Source organism: Carcharhinus amblyrhynchos, chromosome 23 (assembly GCF_965287045.1).
Source record: "Carcharhinus amblyrhynchos chromosome 23, sCarAmb.v2.hapA, whole genome shotgun sequence".
Lineage (NCBI taxonomy): Eukaryota > Metazoa > Chordata > Chondrichthyes > Carcharhiniformes > Carcharhinidae > Carcharhinus > Carcharhinus amblyrhynchos.
Genome location: NC_137346.1, coordinates 43,997,576 through 44,012,792, shown reverse-complemented (window position 1 = coordinate 44,012,792; position 15,217 = coordinate 43,997,576). Strand labels below are relative to the sequence as shown.

The window sequence follows — 15,217 nt, the reverse complement described above, 5'->3', positions numbered from 1 at the left end:
AGCAGAAGGACCTTGGGGTCCGGGTCCATCGGACTCTTAAATCGGCCACACAGATGGAGGATGTGGTCAGAAGGCGTATGGTGTACTCGCCTTTGTTAAGCAAGGGATTAAGTTTAGGAGGCAGGAGATAATGCTGCAGCTTTGTAAGACCCTTGTCAGACCCCACTTGGAGTACTGTGCTCAGTTCTGGTCACCTCCCTACAGGAAGTATGTGGAAGTTATTGAGAGGGTGCAGAGGAGATTTACAAGGATGTTGCCTGGATTGGGTGGCATGCCTTACGAGGACAAGTTGAGTCATCCCTGGAGAGATGAAGGCTCAGAGGTGACCTGATAGAGGTTTATAAAATGTCGAGAGATATAGATAGGGTGGATTCTCGGAGGCTATTTCCCCAGGGCTGAAATGGTCGCTACGAGTGGACGTGGGTTTAAAAGGTGCTGGGGAGCAGGTACAGAGGAGATGTCAGGGGTAAGTTTTTCACTCAGGGTGGTGAGTGAGTGGAATCGGCAGTGGTGGAGGTGAACTCGCTAGGGTCTTTTAAGAGACGTCTGGGTGAGTGTATAGGATTGGGAGTTATCGATAGGCCTGGTAGATTGGGATATCATCGGTGCAACTTGTGGACCGAAGGGCTTGTTTGTGCTGTAGTTTTCCTGTTTTATGTACTCCAAGCGGGGTCTGACCAGGGTCTTTTACAGCTGCAGCATTATCTCCTGACTCCTAAACTCAATTCCTTGATTGAATGCCAGTACGCCATATGCCTTCTTAACCGCAGCCTCTACCTGTGAAGCTGCTTTGAGTGTCTTATGAACTCAGACCCTAAGATCCTTCTGATCTTCCACACTGCCAAGAGCCTTACCCTTAATATTATATTCTGTCATCCCATTTGACCTGTTAAAATGAATCACCACACACTTATCTGGGTTGAATTCCATCTGCCACTTCTCTGCCCAGTCTTGCATCCTATCAATGTTTTGTTGCAACTTCTGACATCCCTCCACGTTATCCACAACACCTCCAACCTTTGTCTCATCAGCAAACTTACCAACTCATCCTTCACTTCCTCATCCAGGTCATTTATGAAAAAAAATCACAAACAGCAAGGGTCTCAGAACAGATCTGTGGGGTGCTTCACTGATGACTGACCTCCAAACAGAAAAAGACTCAACTACACCCACTCTCTGCCTTCTACTGGCAAGCCAGTTCTGGATCCCATGCCCCCTCACCTCAATAAGGCTTGCATGGGGCACCTTATCAAATGCCTTGCTGAAGTCCGTATAACCTACATCTACTGCTCTTCAATGTGTTTAGACACGTTCAAAAAATTCAATCGATCAGGCTCGTAAGGCGTGATCTGCCTGTGACAAAGCTGTGCTATTTTGATCGTACTATACCTCTCAATGTTCATAAATCCTGCCTCTCAGGATCTCTTAACAACCACTGCGGTTAGACTCACCAGTCTATAAATTTCCTGGGCTATCTCTTCTCCCTGTCTTGAAACCATATCTGCAATCCTGCAGAACCTCTCCCGTTTCCATTGATGACACAAAGATCCACACCAGAGGCTCAGCAATCTCCTCCCACAGTAACCTGGGGTCCATCCCATCCAGTCCTGGCAACTTATCTAACTTGATGCTTTTCAAAAGCTCCACCTGTGGCTGATCCATCACCAAAACGATTGGGTGCTCAGGACATCCACCTCAATTTTAGTAGATGCAACCAGGGTCTGGCAGACTGTGGCCTTGCTGAAAATCTGCGTCTAGGAAAGCAGATGACCATCTCCAGCCGATTACCTCTTTCGTCCAAAGAGGTGTGGACTATGTAAATTGGCCGTGCTAAGTTGACCCTCGTGTTAGGGGGATTAGCGTGGTAAATATGTGGGATTACAGGAATGGGGCCTGGGTGGATCGTCAGTGCAGACTCAATGAGCCAGATGGTATCTTTTTGCATTGTAGGGATTCTACATAGTGGTCAATTTAGAAGATGGGTTTATGGCATGCTCCTACCACAATGGTCAAATCTTAAGTTTGTACAGCATAGAATCCCTACAGTGCAGAAAGAAGCCATTCAATCCATCGAGTCTGCGCTGACCACAGTCCCACCCACCCCTATGCATTTACCCTGCTAGTCCCCTGACACTCAGGGACAGTTTACCATGGCCAATCAACCTAACCCACACATCTTTGGGAGGAAACTGACTCACCCACCAGAAGCACACGCAGACACGGGAAGAACATGCAAACTCCATACGGTGGCCCAAGGTGGGAATCGAACCCAGGTCCCTGGCACTGAGACAGCAGTGCAAGCCACTGTGCTGCCCTGTGCCAGTGTAGAATCCCTACCTGGAATGTGCTCATATTCAAGATTTCCACAAAACCCTGCCTTCAGAAGTAGGTGTTAAACGGAGAAACAAAAAGGACAAACCTGCGTGATGAACACCAGACTCTGCCACCTTTCGTCGAGGTCCATTCAGAATTGCAGGGGGGAAATATTTTGTTTTCCGATTCGGATTCCGCCTTCAGCTTCTTACCCTGCTTCACGGTCAACTCCGCGTCAGAGAGGGCTTGGGTTGGTTCCCCATTGTGGTCATAATATGTTCCAATTAATTTACCTTGTAAGAGAAAAAAAAATACGCTGGAAAAATCTTCAATGCTCAGAACAAGACAAACTCAACCAAACGTAAATGTTGCGATGTTAACTACGGCATTTTAAAGAATACAAAATTGCGTAAACCCAACTTCAATAAAATATTTTAAGAAATTAGACTGATAGTTTGGTGTAAAGAAGGCTCTTACAGGCACAGTGGGTGGATTATACAATAGCTGTCTTCTGTGCATCATTCTCAAGTCTGAAAATGTTTTCAAAATCTCACACACAATCTGTGTCCGTTTGCACCAATAAAATATTGACAAGCTGTATACAAATACTTCTATTAAATGTGGTTTTTAATTACTTTGGAAAATCAAATGTAACTACTGTCTTTTGTGGGAATTGAGAATTGAATCAGATTGCTCTAGAGAGCCAGCATGCATTCAAAGGGCTGAATGGCCTTCCTCTGGGCCTCCTTTCTCATTTTCTAGTTGAAGCAGTCAGATGTGTCATGCGGTACCTATCCGGAACTGCTGTTTTACTCTTTGTCCTCCGTACGACCTCAGAAGTTTGAACCCTACGTCCTCCAGAAAACAAGGACAAAACCGTATCCGAGAAACAAAGAGCAACACGGCACGGGAAACAGGCCCTTCGGCCCAACAAGCCCGCACCGCCATTTTAACATCGAGTGCCCTCCTCTACCTATGACCTTTGTCTACGCCTATTGGGGAAGACTGAGGGAAGACCAACTTAGGGAAGCAGGCTGAGTAAAATAAGAGGGAAAAAAGGGAAATATAAAAGCACAACGGGTAACGAGGAAAGGAAATTTCCCAAGATGTCAATAGTAACTTCCTGCAAGTTTTATTCACTGAAGGGATGTGGGCAACATTTATTGCCATTGAGAAGGTGATGGTGAGCTGCCATCTTAAACCACTGCAATATCTGTAGTATAGGTACACCCCTAGTGCTGTTAGGGAGGGAATTCCAGGATTTTGACTCAGTGACAATGAAGGAACAGTGATATATTTCCGAGTCAGGATGCTGAGTAGCTTGGAGGGGAACCTCCAGTTGGTGTTTCCAGGTACCTGCTGCCTTTGTCCTTCTAGATGGTAGTGGTTGCAGTCTGGAAGGTGCTGCCTAACAAACCTCGGTGAGTTCCTGCAGTGCATCTTGTAGTGCCTTGTGTCCAACGAGGGGCATACACACGATGGGTCGTACTGGGGCTGCTCTTGGTTGTTTGAAATTGGCCGAGTGCCTCGTGTCGTTAGCGTGTGCCTAAACTGGATAAGATACCGGGCAAGACGACAACTCGGTGACTATCGCTGATTGCCGTGCAGACACGTGGATTTGGGCCGGTGTCTGTGGGAGTTTGCGCATTCTCCCCGTGCTTGCGTGGGTTTTCTCCGGGTGCTCCGGTTTCCTCCCACACCCCAAAGATGTGCTGTTAGGCTGACTGGCAGAAATAAATAGTCCCTAAATCAGATTCCCTCGATCTGGATGGCCATAAAACATTAGACGGTGGTCGTGGGTAGAGAGGTGGGCTGGTGGTGTTGAGATGGCGGCACGGGCTCGTTGGGCCGAAGGGCCTGTTTCCCGGGCTGATTTTGTTTTTTGTAGCTGCCGCTATTTGTCGGTGGAGGGAGTGAATGTTATGCGTGCCACATACAGTCAGCAGGGCTGCTTTAACCTGGATGGTTTGTAAGCCAGATATTGCTAAAATTGAAGTCAACAGTCACAATCTATTTTCTGATGCAGAGGTGATCTTAGAATCATAGAATAATATTGCACAGAAAGAAATCATTGAGCCCAATGTACTGTATTGGTTTTTTGAGGGCATTGTCAAACTACTCACATAGCACCCTTTGTACGGTATTTATTAAAATTTCCTTTTGACAGTGATTATTGGATCTGCTTTCATTACCCTTTCAGGCTGTACATTCTAGATCGCAACTTGGTAAAAAAAAAAATGTCCTCTGTCAAAACCTCCACACAAGCCCTCAACTGTACTAAATGTTTACAACTGCAGCGCTCGAGGGCCCGGGTCAGGCAACTCGAGGGGCGTCTGGAAGATGCGTTTCTAGTCAGGGAAAACGAGGAGTTGATGGCTAGGAACCACGAGCAGGAAGAGGTCCCAAGGGCTGAAGAGCAGGAAGGGTGGACGACTGTTAGGAGGAAAAAGAGGAAGAAGAAGAGTAGCCAGGGTCCCCCGGCCTCCCCAGAGGCCCCCCAATGTTCGTCGACAGGGGCAAAGATAGGCAGGAGGGGGGAGACTGACTTAGAGGGACAGAAGGGGGCTGGCAAGGTGGTAGTGGTAGGGAATGGGAGGGTCCGAGGTATCGATAGGAGGTTCTGTGGACAGAGGCGTGACTCCAGGATGGTGGTCTGCCTCCCTGGAGCAGGGGTAAAGGATGTAATGGAAAGGGTAGAGGGTATTTTGAAAGGGGAGGGGGCACAGGCTGAAGTCATAGTACACGTAGGGGAGGGGTCATAGGAAGGAGGAGTAGGGTAGAGGTCCGTAAACAATTTAGGGAGTTGGGGTCCGAACTAAAGAGCAGGACCTCCAGGGTGGCACTCTCTGGGTTGCTGCCCAGTACCAGCAGGGCAAAGAATGACGAGATCATGCAGCTGCATGCGTGGTTGAGGGATTGGTGTGGGGTAGAGGGCTTTACTTTTGTGGATCACTGGGAGGTGTTTAGGAGAGAAGGGCAACTGTACAGGAGGAGTGGGGAGAATTTGAATGGGAGGGGAACTAGTGTCTTAGCGGGGAGGTTAGCTGGGGTGTTTAGGAATGGTTTAAACTTAATAGGGAGGTGGGGTGGGGAGGTGCCTGGGAGAGAGTCGGGTGAAAATAAAATTGTCAGGGAGAAGGAGGTTCTGAGGGACGCTCGTGGGTTGAACTGTGTCTGTTTCGATGCTAGGAGTGTGACAGGGAAAACGGATGAGCTTAGGGCCTTGATGTTTGTGAGGAAGTTAGATGTGGTGGCTGTAACGGAGACGTGGTTACGGGAAGGGCAGGACTGGCAGCTGAATGTTCCTGGGTACAAGTGTTTTAGGTGTGACAGAGGAGGGTTGAAGAGAGGTGGAGGGGTGGCACTGTTAGTAAAGGAGAACGTCACAGTAGTGCAGAGGGAGGACGATATGGAAGAGACAGGGATTGAGTCACTGTGGGTGGAGTTGAGAAATAAAAAGGGAGAGATTACGTTGCTAGGGGTGTACTATAGGCCACCCGACAGCCCGAGGTCAGTGGAGGAAGGCATTTGCAGGGGCATTTTGGATAGGTGCGGGAAGAATAGGGTGGTTGTAGTGGGTGACTTTAGTCTACCTGGAGAGAATTGGAGGGGGCCTAGAGCTGGGGGTACGGAGGGAGAGGAGTTTGTGAAATGTGTTTTGGAAGGGTCTCTAGAGCAGTATGTAACTAGCCCGACTAGGGGAGGGGCTATACTGGATTTAGTGTTGGGTCATGAGCCGGGGCAGGTGGTTGAGGTAGAGGTAGGCGAACATGTGGCTAACAGTGACCACAAGTCCGTCTACTTTAGGATAAAAATGGAAAGGGACGAGTGCCGGCCGAACGGGAGTGTGCTGAACTGGGGAAAGGCGAGCTATAGCAGGATTAGGAGGGAGCTGCAGGACACTGATTGGGAGGGACTGTTAGCTGGCAAGTCCACGGTTGGCAAGTGGGAGGCTTTTAAGGGCAAAATGAAACGGTTGCAGGGGAGGTATGTTCCGGTTAAGCGGAAGGATGGGAAAGGTAGGATTAGAGAGCCGTGGATTACAGGGGGTATCGAAGACTCGGTCAGGAAGAAGAGGGAGGCGTATGTTAGGTCGAAACGACTGGGTACGGAGAGTGCGCTGGAGGAATATAGAGAGAGTAGGAGGGAGCTAAAAAGGGGAATTAGAAGGGCAAAGAGAGGGCATGAAATGGCTTTGGCTGGTAGGATTAAGGAAAATCCAAAGGCATTTTATTCCTATATTAGGAGCAAGAGGGAAAATTGGTCCTCTTAGGGACAAAAGTGGGGAGTTATGTATTGAGTCGGAGGGAATGGGGGAGCTCCTGAATGAATACTTTGCGTCGGTATTCACGAAGGAGGGGGGTTCAGAATCGTGCGGTCTCTTGGAGGGAGCGGAGGATCAGTTGCAGGAAATATCTATTACGAGGGAGGAAGCGCTAGGGCTTTTAGGTAGCGTAAGGACGGATAAAGCTCCGGGGCCTGATGGTATTTACCCCAGGCTGCTTAGGGAGGTGAAAGATGAAATTGCTGGGCCTCTGGCACAAATCTTTGTCTCTTCTTTGGACACAGTTGAGGTCCCAGAAGACTGGAGGGTAGCAAATGTAGTACCGCTGTTTAAAAAAGGTAGCAGGGATAACCCTGGAAATTACAGACTGGTGAGTTTGACGTCGGTGGTAGGGAAATTAATGGAAAAAATACTTAGGGGTAGGACGTATGAGCATTTGGAGCGTTGCGATCTGATTAGGGATACGCAACATGGCTTTGTTAGAGGGAGGTCTTGCCTTACGAATCTGGTGGAATTCTTTGAGGAAGTGACAAAAACGGTTGACGGCGGGAGAGCCGTTGATGTCGTCTAAATGGATTTCAGTAAGGCGTTTGACAAAGTCCCTCACGGTAGGCTGGTAGAAAAGGTTAAGGCGTGTGGGATACGAGGTCAGGTAGCTAGGCGGATTGAGAACTGGCTGGGCAATAGGAGACAGAGGGTAGTTGTGGAGGGGACCTTTTCGGGCTGGAGACCAGTGACCAGTGGTGTGCCGCAGGGCTCAGTACTGGGACCTCTCCTCTTTGTAGTCTACGTAAATGACTTGGAAGAGAGCGTAGGTGGTGTGATCAGCAAGTTTGCGGATGACACCAAGATGGCAGGGTTGGCGGGTACTGAAGTGGAATGTCAGGTGATACAACAGGATATAGATAGGTTGGTGCAGTGGGCAGATAGGTGGCAGATGGAATTTAATCCTGACAAATGCGAGGTGATGCATTTTGGAAGGAATAATGCAGAGAGGAGCTACGTGATAAAAGGTAGACCGATTACGAGTATAGAAATACAGAGGGACCTGGGAGTGCAGGTTCACAAATCCATGAAGGTTGCGACACAAGTGGAGAAGGTTGTCAGGAAGGCTTATGGAATGCTAGCCTTTATAGGAAGGGGTATAGAGTATAAAAGCTGCCGTCTAAAGCTTCAGTTGTACAGAACGTTGGTTAGACCGCATTTGGAGTACTGCGTCCAGTTCTGGTCACCTTACTACCGGAAGGACGTGGAGGCTCTGGAGAGGGTTCAGAGGAGGTTTACCAGGATGTTGCCTGGCATGGAGGGGCTGGGTTACGAGGAATGGTTGGAGAAACTGGGACTTTTCTCCTTGGAAAGACGGAGGTTGAGGGGGGACGTGATAGAGGTATATAAGATACTGAAGGGAATAGATAGTCAACAGTGAGAGACTGCTCCCTAGATTGGGTACAAATATGAGAGGTTATGATTTAAGGGTGAGTGGGGAGAGGTATAATGTGGATGTGAGAGGAAGGTTCTTTACGCAGAGAGTTGTGGGGGTATGGAACACGCTACCGAGTAGGGTGGTGGAGGCAGGAACGTTGGACTCGTTTAAGGTTCAGTTAGACAGACACACGAGTGAAACGAGGATGGAGGGTTATAGTAGGGGGTATTAAATAAGGTCAGAACCTCGGGAGACTCCGGAAATGCAGACTTGTAAGTTAACGTTTTTGTCTTTTTATTTCGCAGGTGGAGGTCCACCTCGTTGTCAAACGAGGGGCATGCGCACGGTGGGTCGTGCGTGGGCTGCTCTCGGAGGTTCCGGGAGTGGCCTAGTACTTCGTGCCGGTGTGTGTGCTTGATCCTGGACCGGTAGACGGGCGCCGCCACAGCTCGGTGACTAGCACTGCTGGCTGTGCAGATACGTGGATTTGGGCCTGTGTCTGTGGGAGTTTGCACATTCTCCCCGTGCTTGCGTGGGTTTCCTCCGGGCGCTCCGGTTTCCTCCCACACCCCAAAGATGTGCTCTTAGGCTGATTGGTTTTACCAAATTGACACTATTCTCCCCTGAATCTGGCTAAGTTAGGGGTTCCATTCGTAGACACGCAGGGTAGAATAGGTGTGGGGTGATGCGGCGGCGCGGGCTCGTTGGGCCGAAGGGCCTGTTTCCCGTGCTGGGTTGTTCTTTGTAACTCTCCATATTATTGACGTTCCAAATACCTAGTACCAGTTTATTAAATCTCCTCGACGCCTGTCTAAGACCTTGCAGTCCTCCCTAAAGTCTGGTGCCTTGAATTAGACACACCCAGCTACTGTCTAACCAATGATTTACAAAAGAAACGTAGCACAAGTATCATGTTAGTGTTCACTGTTGCTCTTTTTAAGCCAAGGGTCTCATCTTTTTTCAAACAGCCATCTCAACTCTTGCCATTTTTAAACATTTGTGTACATCTAGCTCCTGCACCCCTTTAAAATTGTACTTTAATACTCGAATAATTCGAGAGTATTTCTACTTGGATATAGGGAGAGCATAGGCCTTTCACTTGGATAATTTGAACATGCGAATTAAGAACAGGAGTAGGCCCTTGGCCCCTTGAGTCTGCTCTGATTATAACTTCAACCCTACATTCTCATCTACCCTGATAAACTTTTGTCCCCTTGTTAATCAAGAACCTATCCAGTTCTGCCTTCTCGTATATTCAAAGACTCTGCTTCCGTCGCCTTTTGAGGAAGAGAATTTCAGACAAGCATCACCTTCAAGGAAAGAAATTCTCATCCGTCTTAAATGAGCAATCCTTTATTTTTAAACAGTGACTGCTAATTCTAGATTCTCAGGAAATATCCTCTCCACATCCACCCTGTCAGTATCCCTCGGGATCTAATGTTTTGATCGAGTGGCCTCCTACTCTTAACAAGCCTAACCTTTCCTCAGAACGCTCCAGCGTTCCAGGTATTAGCCTGGTAAACCTTCTCTGAACTGCTTCAAATGCATTTACATTTTCCTTAAATAAGGAGATCAACACAGTACACAATATTCCAGACGTGGTCTCACCAATGCCCTGTACAACTGAAGCATAATCTCCCTACTTTTGTAATCAATTCCCTCAAACATTCCCATAACATTCTCTTCGCTTTCCTCAGAAATTGACTTGAGAGCAGTCAAGTAATGTAGCTCTGCTCCTTACTCATTACTCCACTAGCAAAACAAAAAAAAAATCAGAGTTTTGGAAGTCTTGTCATTTGCATCCTGTAAGTGGGATTTCCACTACCTGTTAGGAAGGTATTTCTGATTTCACTCTAGATTGAATGGCCGAGCTGCTACAGGATTTTTCCACACAATTTTTCTATCATTCACCATTGCATGGGAGTTTTCAATTATACAATAATGATGAGCAGTGATTCACCTCTGATCGTTCAACCACCAGCACCACCACCCCACCCCCAACATCTGCACTCTACAGAAGGGAAAATGATGTTTAGTCCAGTATCTTTCTTTAAGTAGCAGACACATGTTCTGCCACCGACTCCTACTTAGCAAAAATAATAATTTTCGATACAAATGTTTTCATGCAAATCGTTTTGTGTTTATGTGCAGCAAACTGACCAGGACGCTGCACATAGTGGAAGTTCCCAGATTAGATCCTTCATCAATACAGAATTTGCTCATTAGGGAGTTAATCAGCCACGTGACTTGGAAGGATTTCAGGTTTGTGGCTCATTCTTATGTTATGTTACCCAATCTCTTGTGAGACAGAGTTGAAATGATCTTAGCTCCCACTGGTTAATGGGAAGGGTCCTGTTACTGATTGGTAACCTACAGCTCTTGTGGTGAGGTGATTGCACAGAGTAAGGGCTAAGATTCAAACTCAATCCATTGGATTGGTCCATGGTTCTGCTTGGGCAAAGTACTTGCCTTCTACAATCTGGCTGACCAGGAAACTCTTGCTCAGTACCACATGGAAGGAGCTCCAGGCTGATAGCCAACTAGTTTGGTCACATTATGAATGCAACTTCCCATGGTTATCAAGTCCTGAAGTGGGACTTGAACTCGAACCCAAGGCAATGACTGCACCAAAATGCATCCTTGCCACCAAACCGGAAAGGTGAATAAATTGGACCAGCCAGGGATGGGCCGAACGGCAGGACATCCGAATTGGTAATTTCACATCAGGAAACTGTTTAGAGCTCCCGCCGTGGGTTTCATATTATTTTGGATCAGGTTTATGGACTGCATTTTCACAAAGTGCCTCCTTCTGAGTAAAATTCTTACCCTTAAATATGTATTCTTTCTTGTAGAAGACAAGCCATTCATGAAGAGACAGCATTTCAGAGGGGGATAGCTCTGACACATCGTCCACTAGGCCGTTCTCTGTGAAATCACCACTCACAAAAGCCCGGCTTGCATCTTGACCTGCAGTTCAAAACAGAACAAGTTCACTCCTGAGAGCAACATTGTGAATGAGGCGTGGTACGTACCACACAACAGCACAGCAGCAGGCCATTTGGTCCATCTTGTCCATGCCAACCCAAGGACACTCAGGTGCCCTTTCTAATCCCACCTTCCTGCACTTGGCCCTGTCCTCTTTTAAGGTCAAACCAAATAGACAAACTCAAGTTAAATTAGGACAAAGTAAAAGGGGCAGCTCCCCAAAAGGAAAGGGGGGAACAGCCTCAACAAAAACAAAAGTACAAAGGAAACTTAAGACACATCAAATCAAAATGTGATTGTCGTGGTCTATAACGCACCCCAGCCCCTGCGGTGCCCAGCGGGCACAGAAGGCATCGACTGTGCCCGTGGACACCGCATGCTTCCTCTCTAGGGACACCTGGCCGCAAATATAGCCGCAGTAGACGGGCAGACAGTCGGGATGGACGGCACCCCCCCCACCCCCGATCGCCCACTGCCTGGACCTATTGATGGCGCATCTCATCAGGCCCAGGAGCAGGTTCATGAGGACGTCAGCATCCCGACCCGACCCTCCCCTCTCCGCACCAGGTGCCCGTAGATCAGGAGCATGGGACTGAAGTGCAAACAAAACATCAGTAAAAGGTGTTTGAGAAAACCAAAAAGGGTGTGCAATCTATAACTTGAAACGTAGACACGGTCCACGGACTCCACGAGGCCACAGAAAGGCAGTCTCAGGAGCCTGTGAACTGGGAAAACCTACGGTTGTACGGCACCGCTGCGTGCAGCGGCCTCCACCCCAGGTCCCTGAGGTAACTGGGGGAGATCCCTTCATAGAGGGACCTCCATTGGGGACCCAACTTACAGCACTTAAGATGCAGGTACTTCTTAAAAAGAGTTTAGAATCCCTGCCTCCGCCACCAACTCAGGCAGTGAATTTCACACACCCACCGTCCTCGGCGCAAAGAAGTTCTTTGGCAAAGGTAGCACACCTTCTACCACTTATTCTGAATCTATGTCCCCAGATCTAGAACTCTCTGCCAAGGGAAACAATATCCACTCTATCCCCTCATAGTTGTATACACCTCTATTAAGTCACCTGTCAGCCTTCTTTGTTCCAAAGAAAGTAAACCCAACCTATCCAATTTCGCCACATAGCTACACATTTCTCGTCCTGGCAACATTCTTATAAAGCTCCTCTGTGGTATGAGACCCAATGCAAGATCTGGGGACCTGCATTCATATTCCACCACAAAAAGTAGTGAAATTTGAATAATCAACGATTTCATTTTTAAAATCCCATCTGGTTCACTTATGTCCTTTAGGGAAGGAAATCTGTTGCCCTTAACCTGGTCTGGCCTGGGGCAGCACAGTGGTTAGCACTGCTGCCTCACAGAGCCAGGGACCTGGGTTTGATTCCCAGCTTGGGTCACTGTCTGTGTGGAGTCTGCACATTTTCCCCGTGTCTGCGTGGGTTCTCCAGTTTCCTCCCACAGTCTGAAAGACGTGCTGGTTAGGCAAATTGGCCATGCTAAATTGTCCCTCGGTGTACCCGGACAGGCACTGGAGTGTGGCGACTCGGGGATTTTCACAGTAGCTTCAAGTAAGCCGACTTGTGACGCTAGTAAATAAAAAGTTTGCAATTCCAGAGTCCACAGCAATGACTCTCAAATGCCCTCTGATATGCAGTAAACCCAGCCCACACCTTGCTTTACTCCTCACTGTCTCTCAAATATTAGTTTGTTCGTCCCAGATGAAATTCCTTCCAATTAAATACTGATAAGACTGAATCCATTATCTTTCGCTGGCAACCGACTCCATCCCTCTTCCCTGGCAACAGGAGGCAGTACGGCACCTCCCTGCCGGAGTGTCGGTTTAATAACCAGCCCTTGTACCCAGAGACGGCACGGTAGCACACAGTGGTTAGCACTGCCGCTTCACAGCTCCAGGGACCTGGGTTTGATTCCCGGCTCAGGTCACTGCCTGTGTGGAGTTTGCACGGTCTCCTCGTGTCTGCGTGGGTTTCCTCCGGGTGCTCCGGTTTCCTCCCGCAGTCCAAAGATGTGCGGGTTAGGTTGATTGGCCGTGCTAAAATTGACCATAGATACATAGGTTAGAGAGGATTAGTGGGTAAAATATGTAGGGATAGGGGGGTAGGGCCTGGGTGGGATTGTGGTCGGTGCAGACTCGATGGGCTGAACGGCCTCCTTCTGCACTGTAGGGTTTCTATGATTCTAGACAGGACGGGTCTGCCACAGACTGGCAAATATTAACATCCAACCTGTGGGGAAATAGCCAGCTGGAATGTGACACAAGATGACAGCGAGTGAATTAACTAACCTGCTCTGGGGACGCAGCAGGACAAGGGATGGGGTCATTACACACAGTGATGGACAGTCCTCCCCCCGCTACACTGCAGACAATTTACTGCAGCACCAGCCTGATACTGGGATCTTGCTGTGTAACGTCACTACGTTACCTGCGAAGAAGCTGTAGGAGCCTCCGGGTCCGTAATGTTTCTTGCCCTTGCTCACATCAAACACCTGTCCCAGGATAGCCAGGTACAGCCCGGGGCTGCCCGGCTCACCATTGTAGCTGCTCAGTTCAGACTTGGTGAAGAGCCGGGTGGGCAGGGATGCCGCTGTACCGCCCAGCCACCCCGCTAACCAGCGGCTCAGCGGCCCCCACACATCAGCGGGGAGCAGCACTGCCACCGAGACACACAGCAGGCACAGCAGCAGCGGCTGCAGCATCCCAGCAAAAAACCCACCTCCCAGACTCAGCTTCCGGGTTTCCTGCTGACTGGAACTCCCAAACACAGAAAATCCCCTTAAAGTGACAGAGCCGGCATTGCACCCTCCCCTTAAAGTGACAGAGCCGGCAATGCACCCTCCCCTTAAAGTGACAGAGCCGGCAATGCACCCTCCCCTTAAAGAGACAGAGCCGGCAATGCACCCTCCCCTTAAAGTGACAGAGCCGGCGATGCACCCTCCCCTTAAAGTGACAGAGCCGGCGATGCACCCTCCCCTTAAAGTGACAGAGCCGGCAATGCACTCTCCCCTTAAAGAGACACAGCCGGCGATGCACCCTCCCCTTAAAGTGACAGAGCCGGCAATGCACCCACCCCTTAAAGAGACACAGCCGGCAATGCACTCTCCCCTTAAAGAGACACAGCCGGCGATGCACCCTCCCCTTAAAGTGACAGAGCCGGCAATGTACCCTCCCCTTAAAGTGACAGAGCCGGCGATGCACCCTCCCCTTAAAGTGACAGAGCCGGCAATGCACCCTCCCCTTAAAGTGACAGAGCCGGCATTGCACCCTCCCCTTAAAGTGACAGAGCTGGCAATGTACCCTCCCCTTAAAGTGACAGAGCCGGCAATGTACCCTCTCCTTAAAGTGACAGTAACACAGTCTCCTCTTAAAGTGACAGAGCCGGCGATGCACCCTCCCCTTAAAGAGACACAGCCGGCAATGCACCCTCCCCTTGAAGTGACAGAGCCGGCAATGCACCCTCCCCTTAAAGTGACAGAGCCGGCAATGCACCCTCCCCTTAAAGTGACAGAGCCGGCAATGCACCCTCCCCTTAAAGTGACAGAGCCGGCAATGTACCCTCCCCTTAAAGTGACAGAGCCGGCAATGTACCCTCCCCTTAAAGTGACAGTAACACAGTCTCCTCTTAAAGTGACAGAGCCAGCAATGCACCCTCCCCTTAAAGTGACAGTAACACAGTCTCCTCTTAAAGTGACAGAGCCGGCAATGCACCCTCCCCTTAAAGTGACAGTAACACAGTCTCCTCTTAAAGTGACAGAGCCAACAATGCACCCACCCCTTAAAGTGACAGAGCCAGCAAAGCACTCTCCCCTTAAAGTGACAGTAACACAGTCTCCTCTTAAAGTGACAGAGCCGGCAATGCACCCTCCCCTTAAAGTGACAGTAACACAGTCTCCTCTTACAGTAACAGAGCCGGAAATGTACCCGCCCCTTAAAGTGACAGTAACACAGTCTCCTCTTAAAGTGACAGAGTCAGTAACGCAGACTTCTCTTAAAGCGACAGAGCCAGTAATGCAGTGTCCTCATAAAGTGACAGAGTCAGTAATGCACTCTGATCTTAAAGTGGCAGAGCCTCTTAAAGTGATAGAGCCAGTAGGGCAGTCTTCTCTTAAAGCGACAGTCTGCAACTCAGTCTCCTGTTAAAGTGACAGAAGCGGTAACATCTCCTCTTAAAGTGACAGAGT

At 49.0% G+C, this 15,217-nt stretch overlaps 1 protein-coding gene across 1 annotated transcript; it reads right to left on the bottom strand.

The window, feature by feature from the left end:
• Nucleotides 1–2,277: 2,277 nt before the first annotated feature.
• cyb5d2 (cytochrome b5 domain containing 2) lies at nt 2,278–13,816 on the bottom strand. The gene is made up of 3 exons (XM_080210577.1): nt 13,462–13,816; nt 10,848–10,988; nt 2,278–2,606 (listed from the first exon to the last, which is right to left on the bottom strand). The coding sequence occupies exons 1-3, from the start codon at nt 13,733–13,735 to the stop codon at nt 2,380–2,382; spliced, it is 642 nt and encodes a 213-aa protein (XP_080066703.1). The 5' UTR covers nt 13,736–13,816; the 3' UTR covers nt 2,278–2,379.
• Nucleotides 13,817–15,217: the final 1,401 nt, after the last annotated feature.

Excerpts from the sequence above, each read along its gene's own strand:
- cyb5d2 (XM_080210577.1), bottom strand. The coding sequence starts at position 13,735 with ATGCTGCAGCCGCTGCTGCTGTGCCTGCTGTGTGTCTCGGTGGCAGTG. Across the intron at positions 10,989-13,461 it reads CTCCTACAGCTTCTTCGCAG|GTCAAGATGCAAGCCGGGCT; the intron begins GTAACGTAGTGA and ends TTTGAACTGCAG. Across the intron at positions 2,607-10,847 it reads GAAAGAATACATATTTAAGG|GTAAATTAATTGGAACATAT; the intron begins GTAAGAATTTTA and ends TTCTCTTACAAG.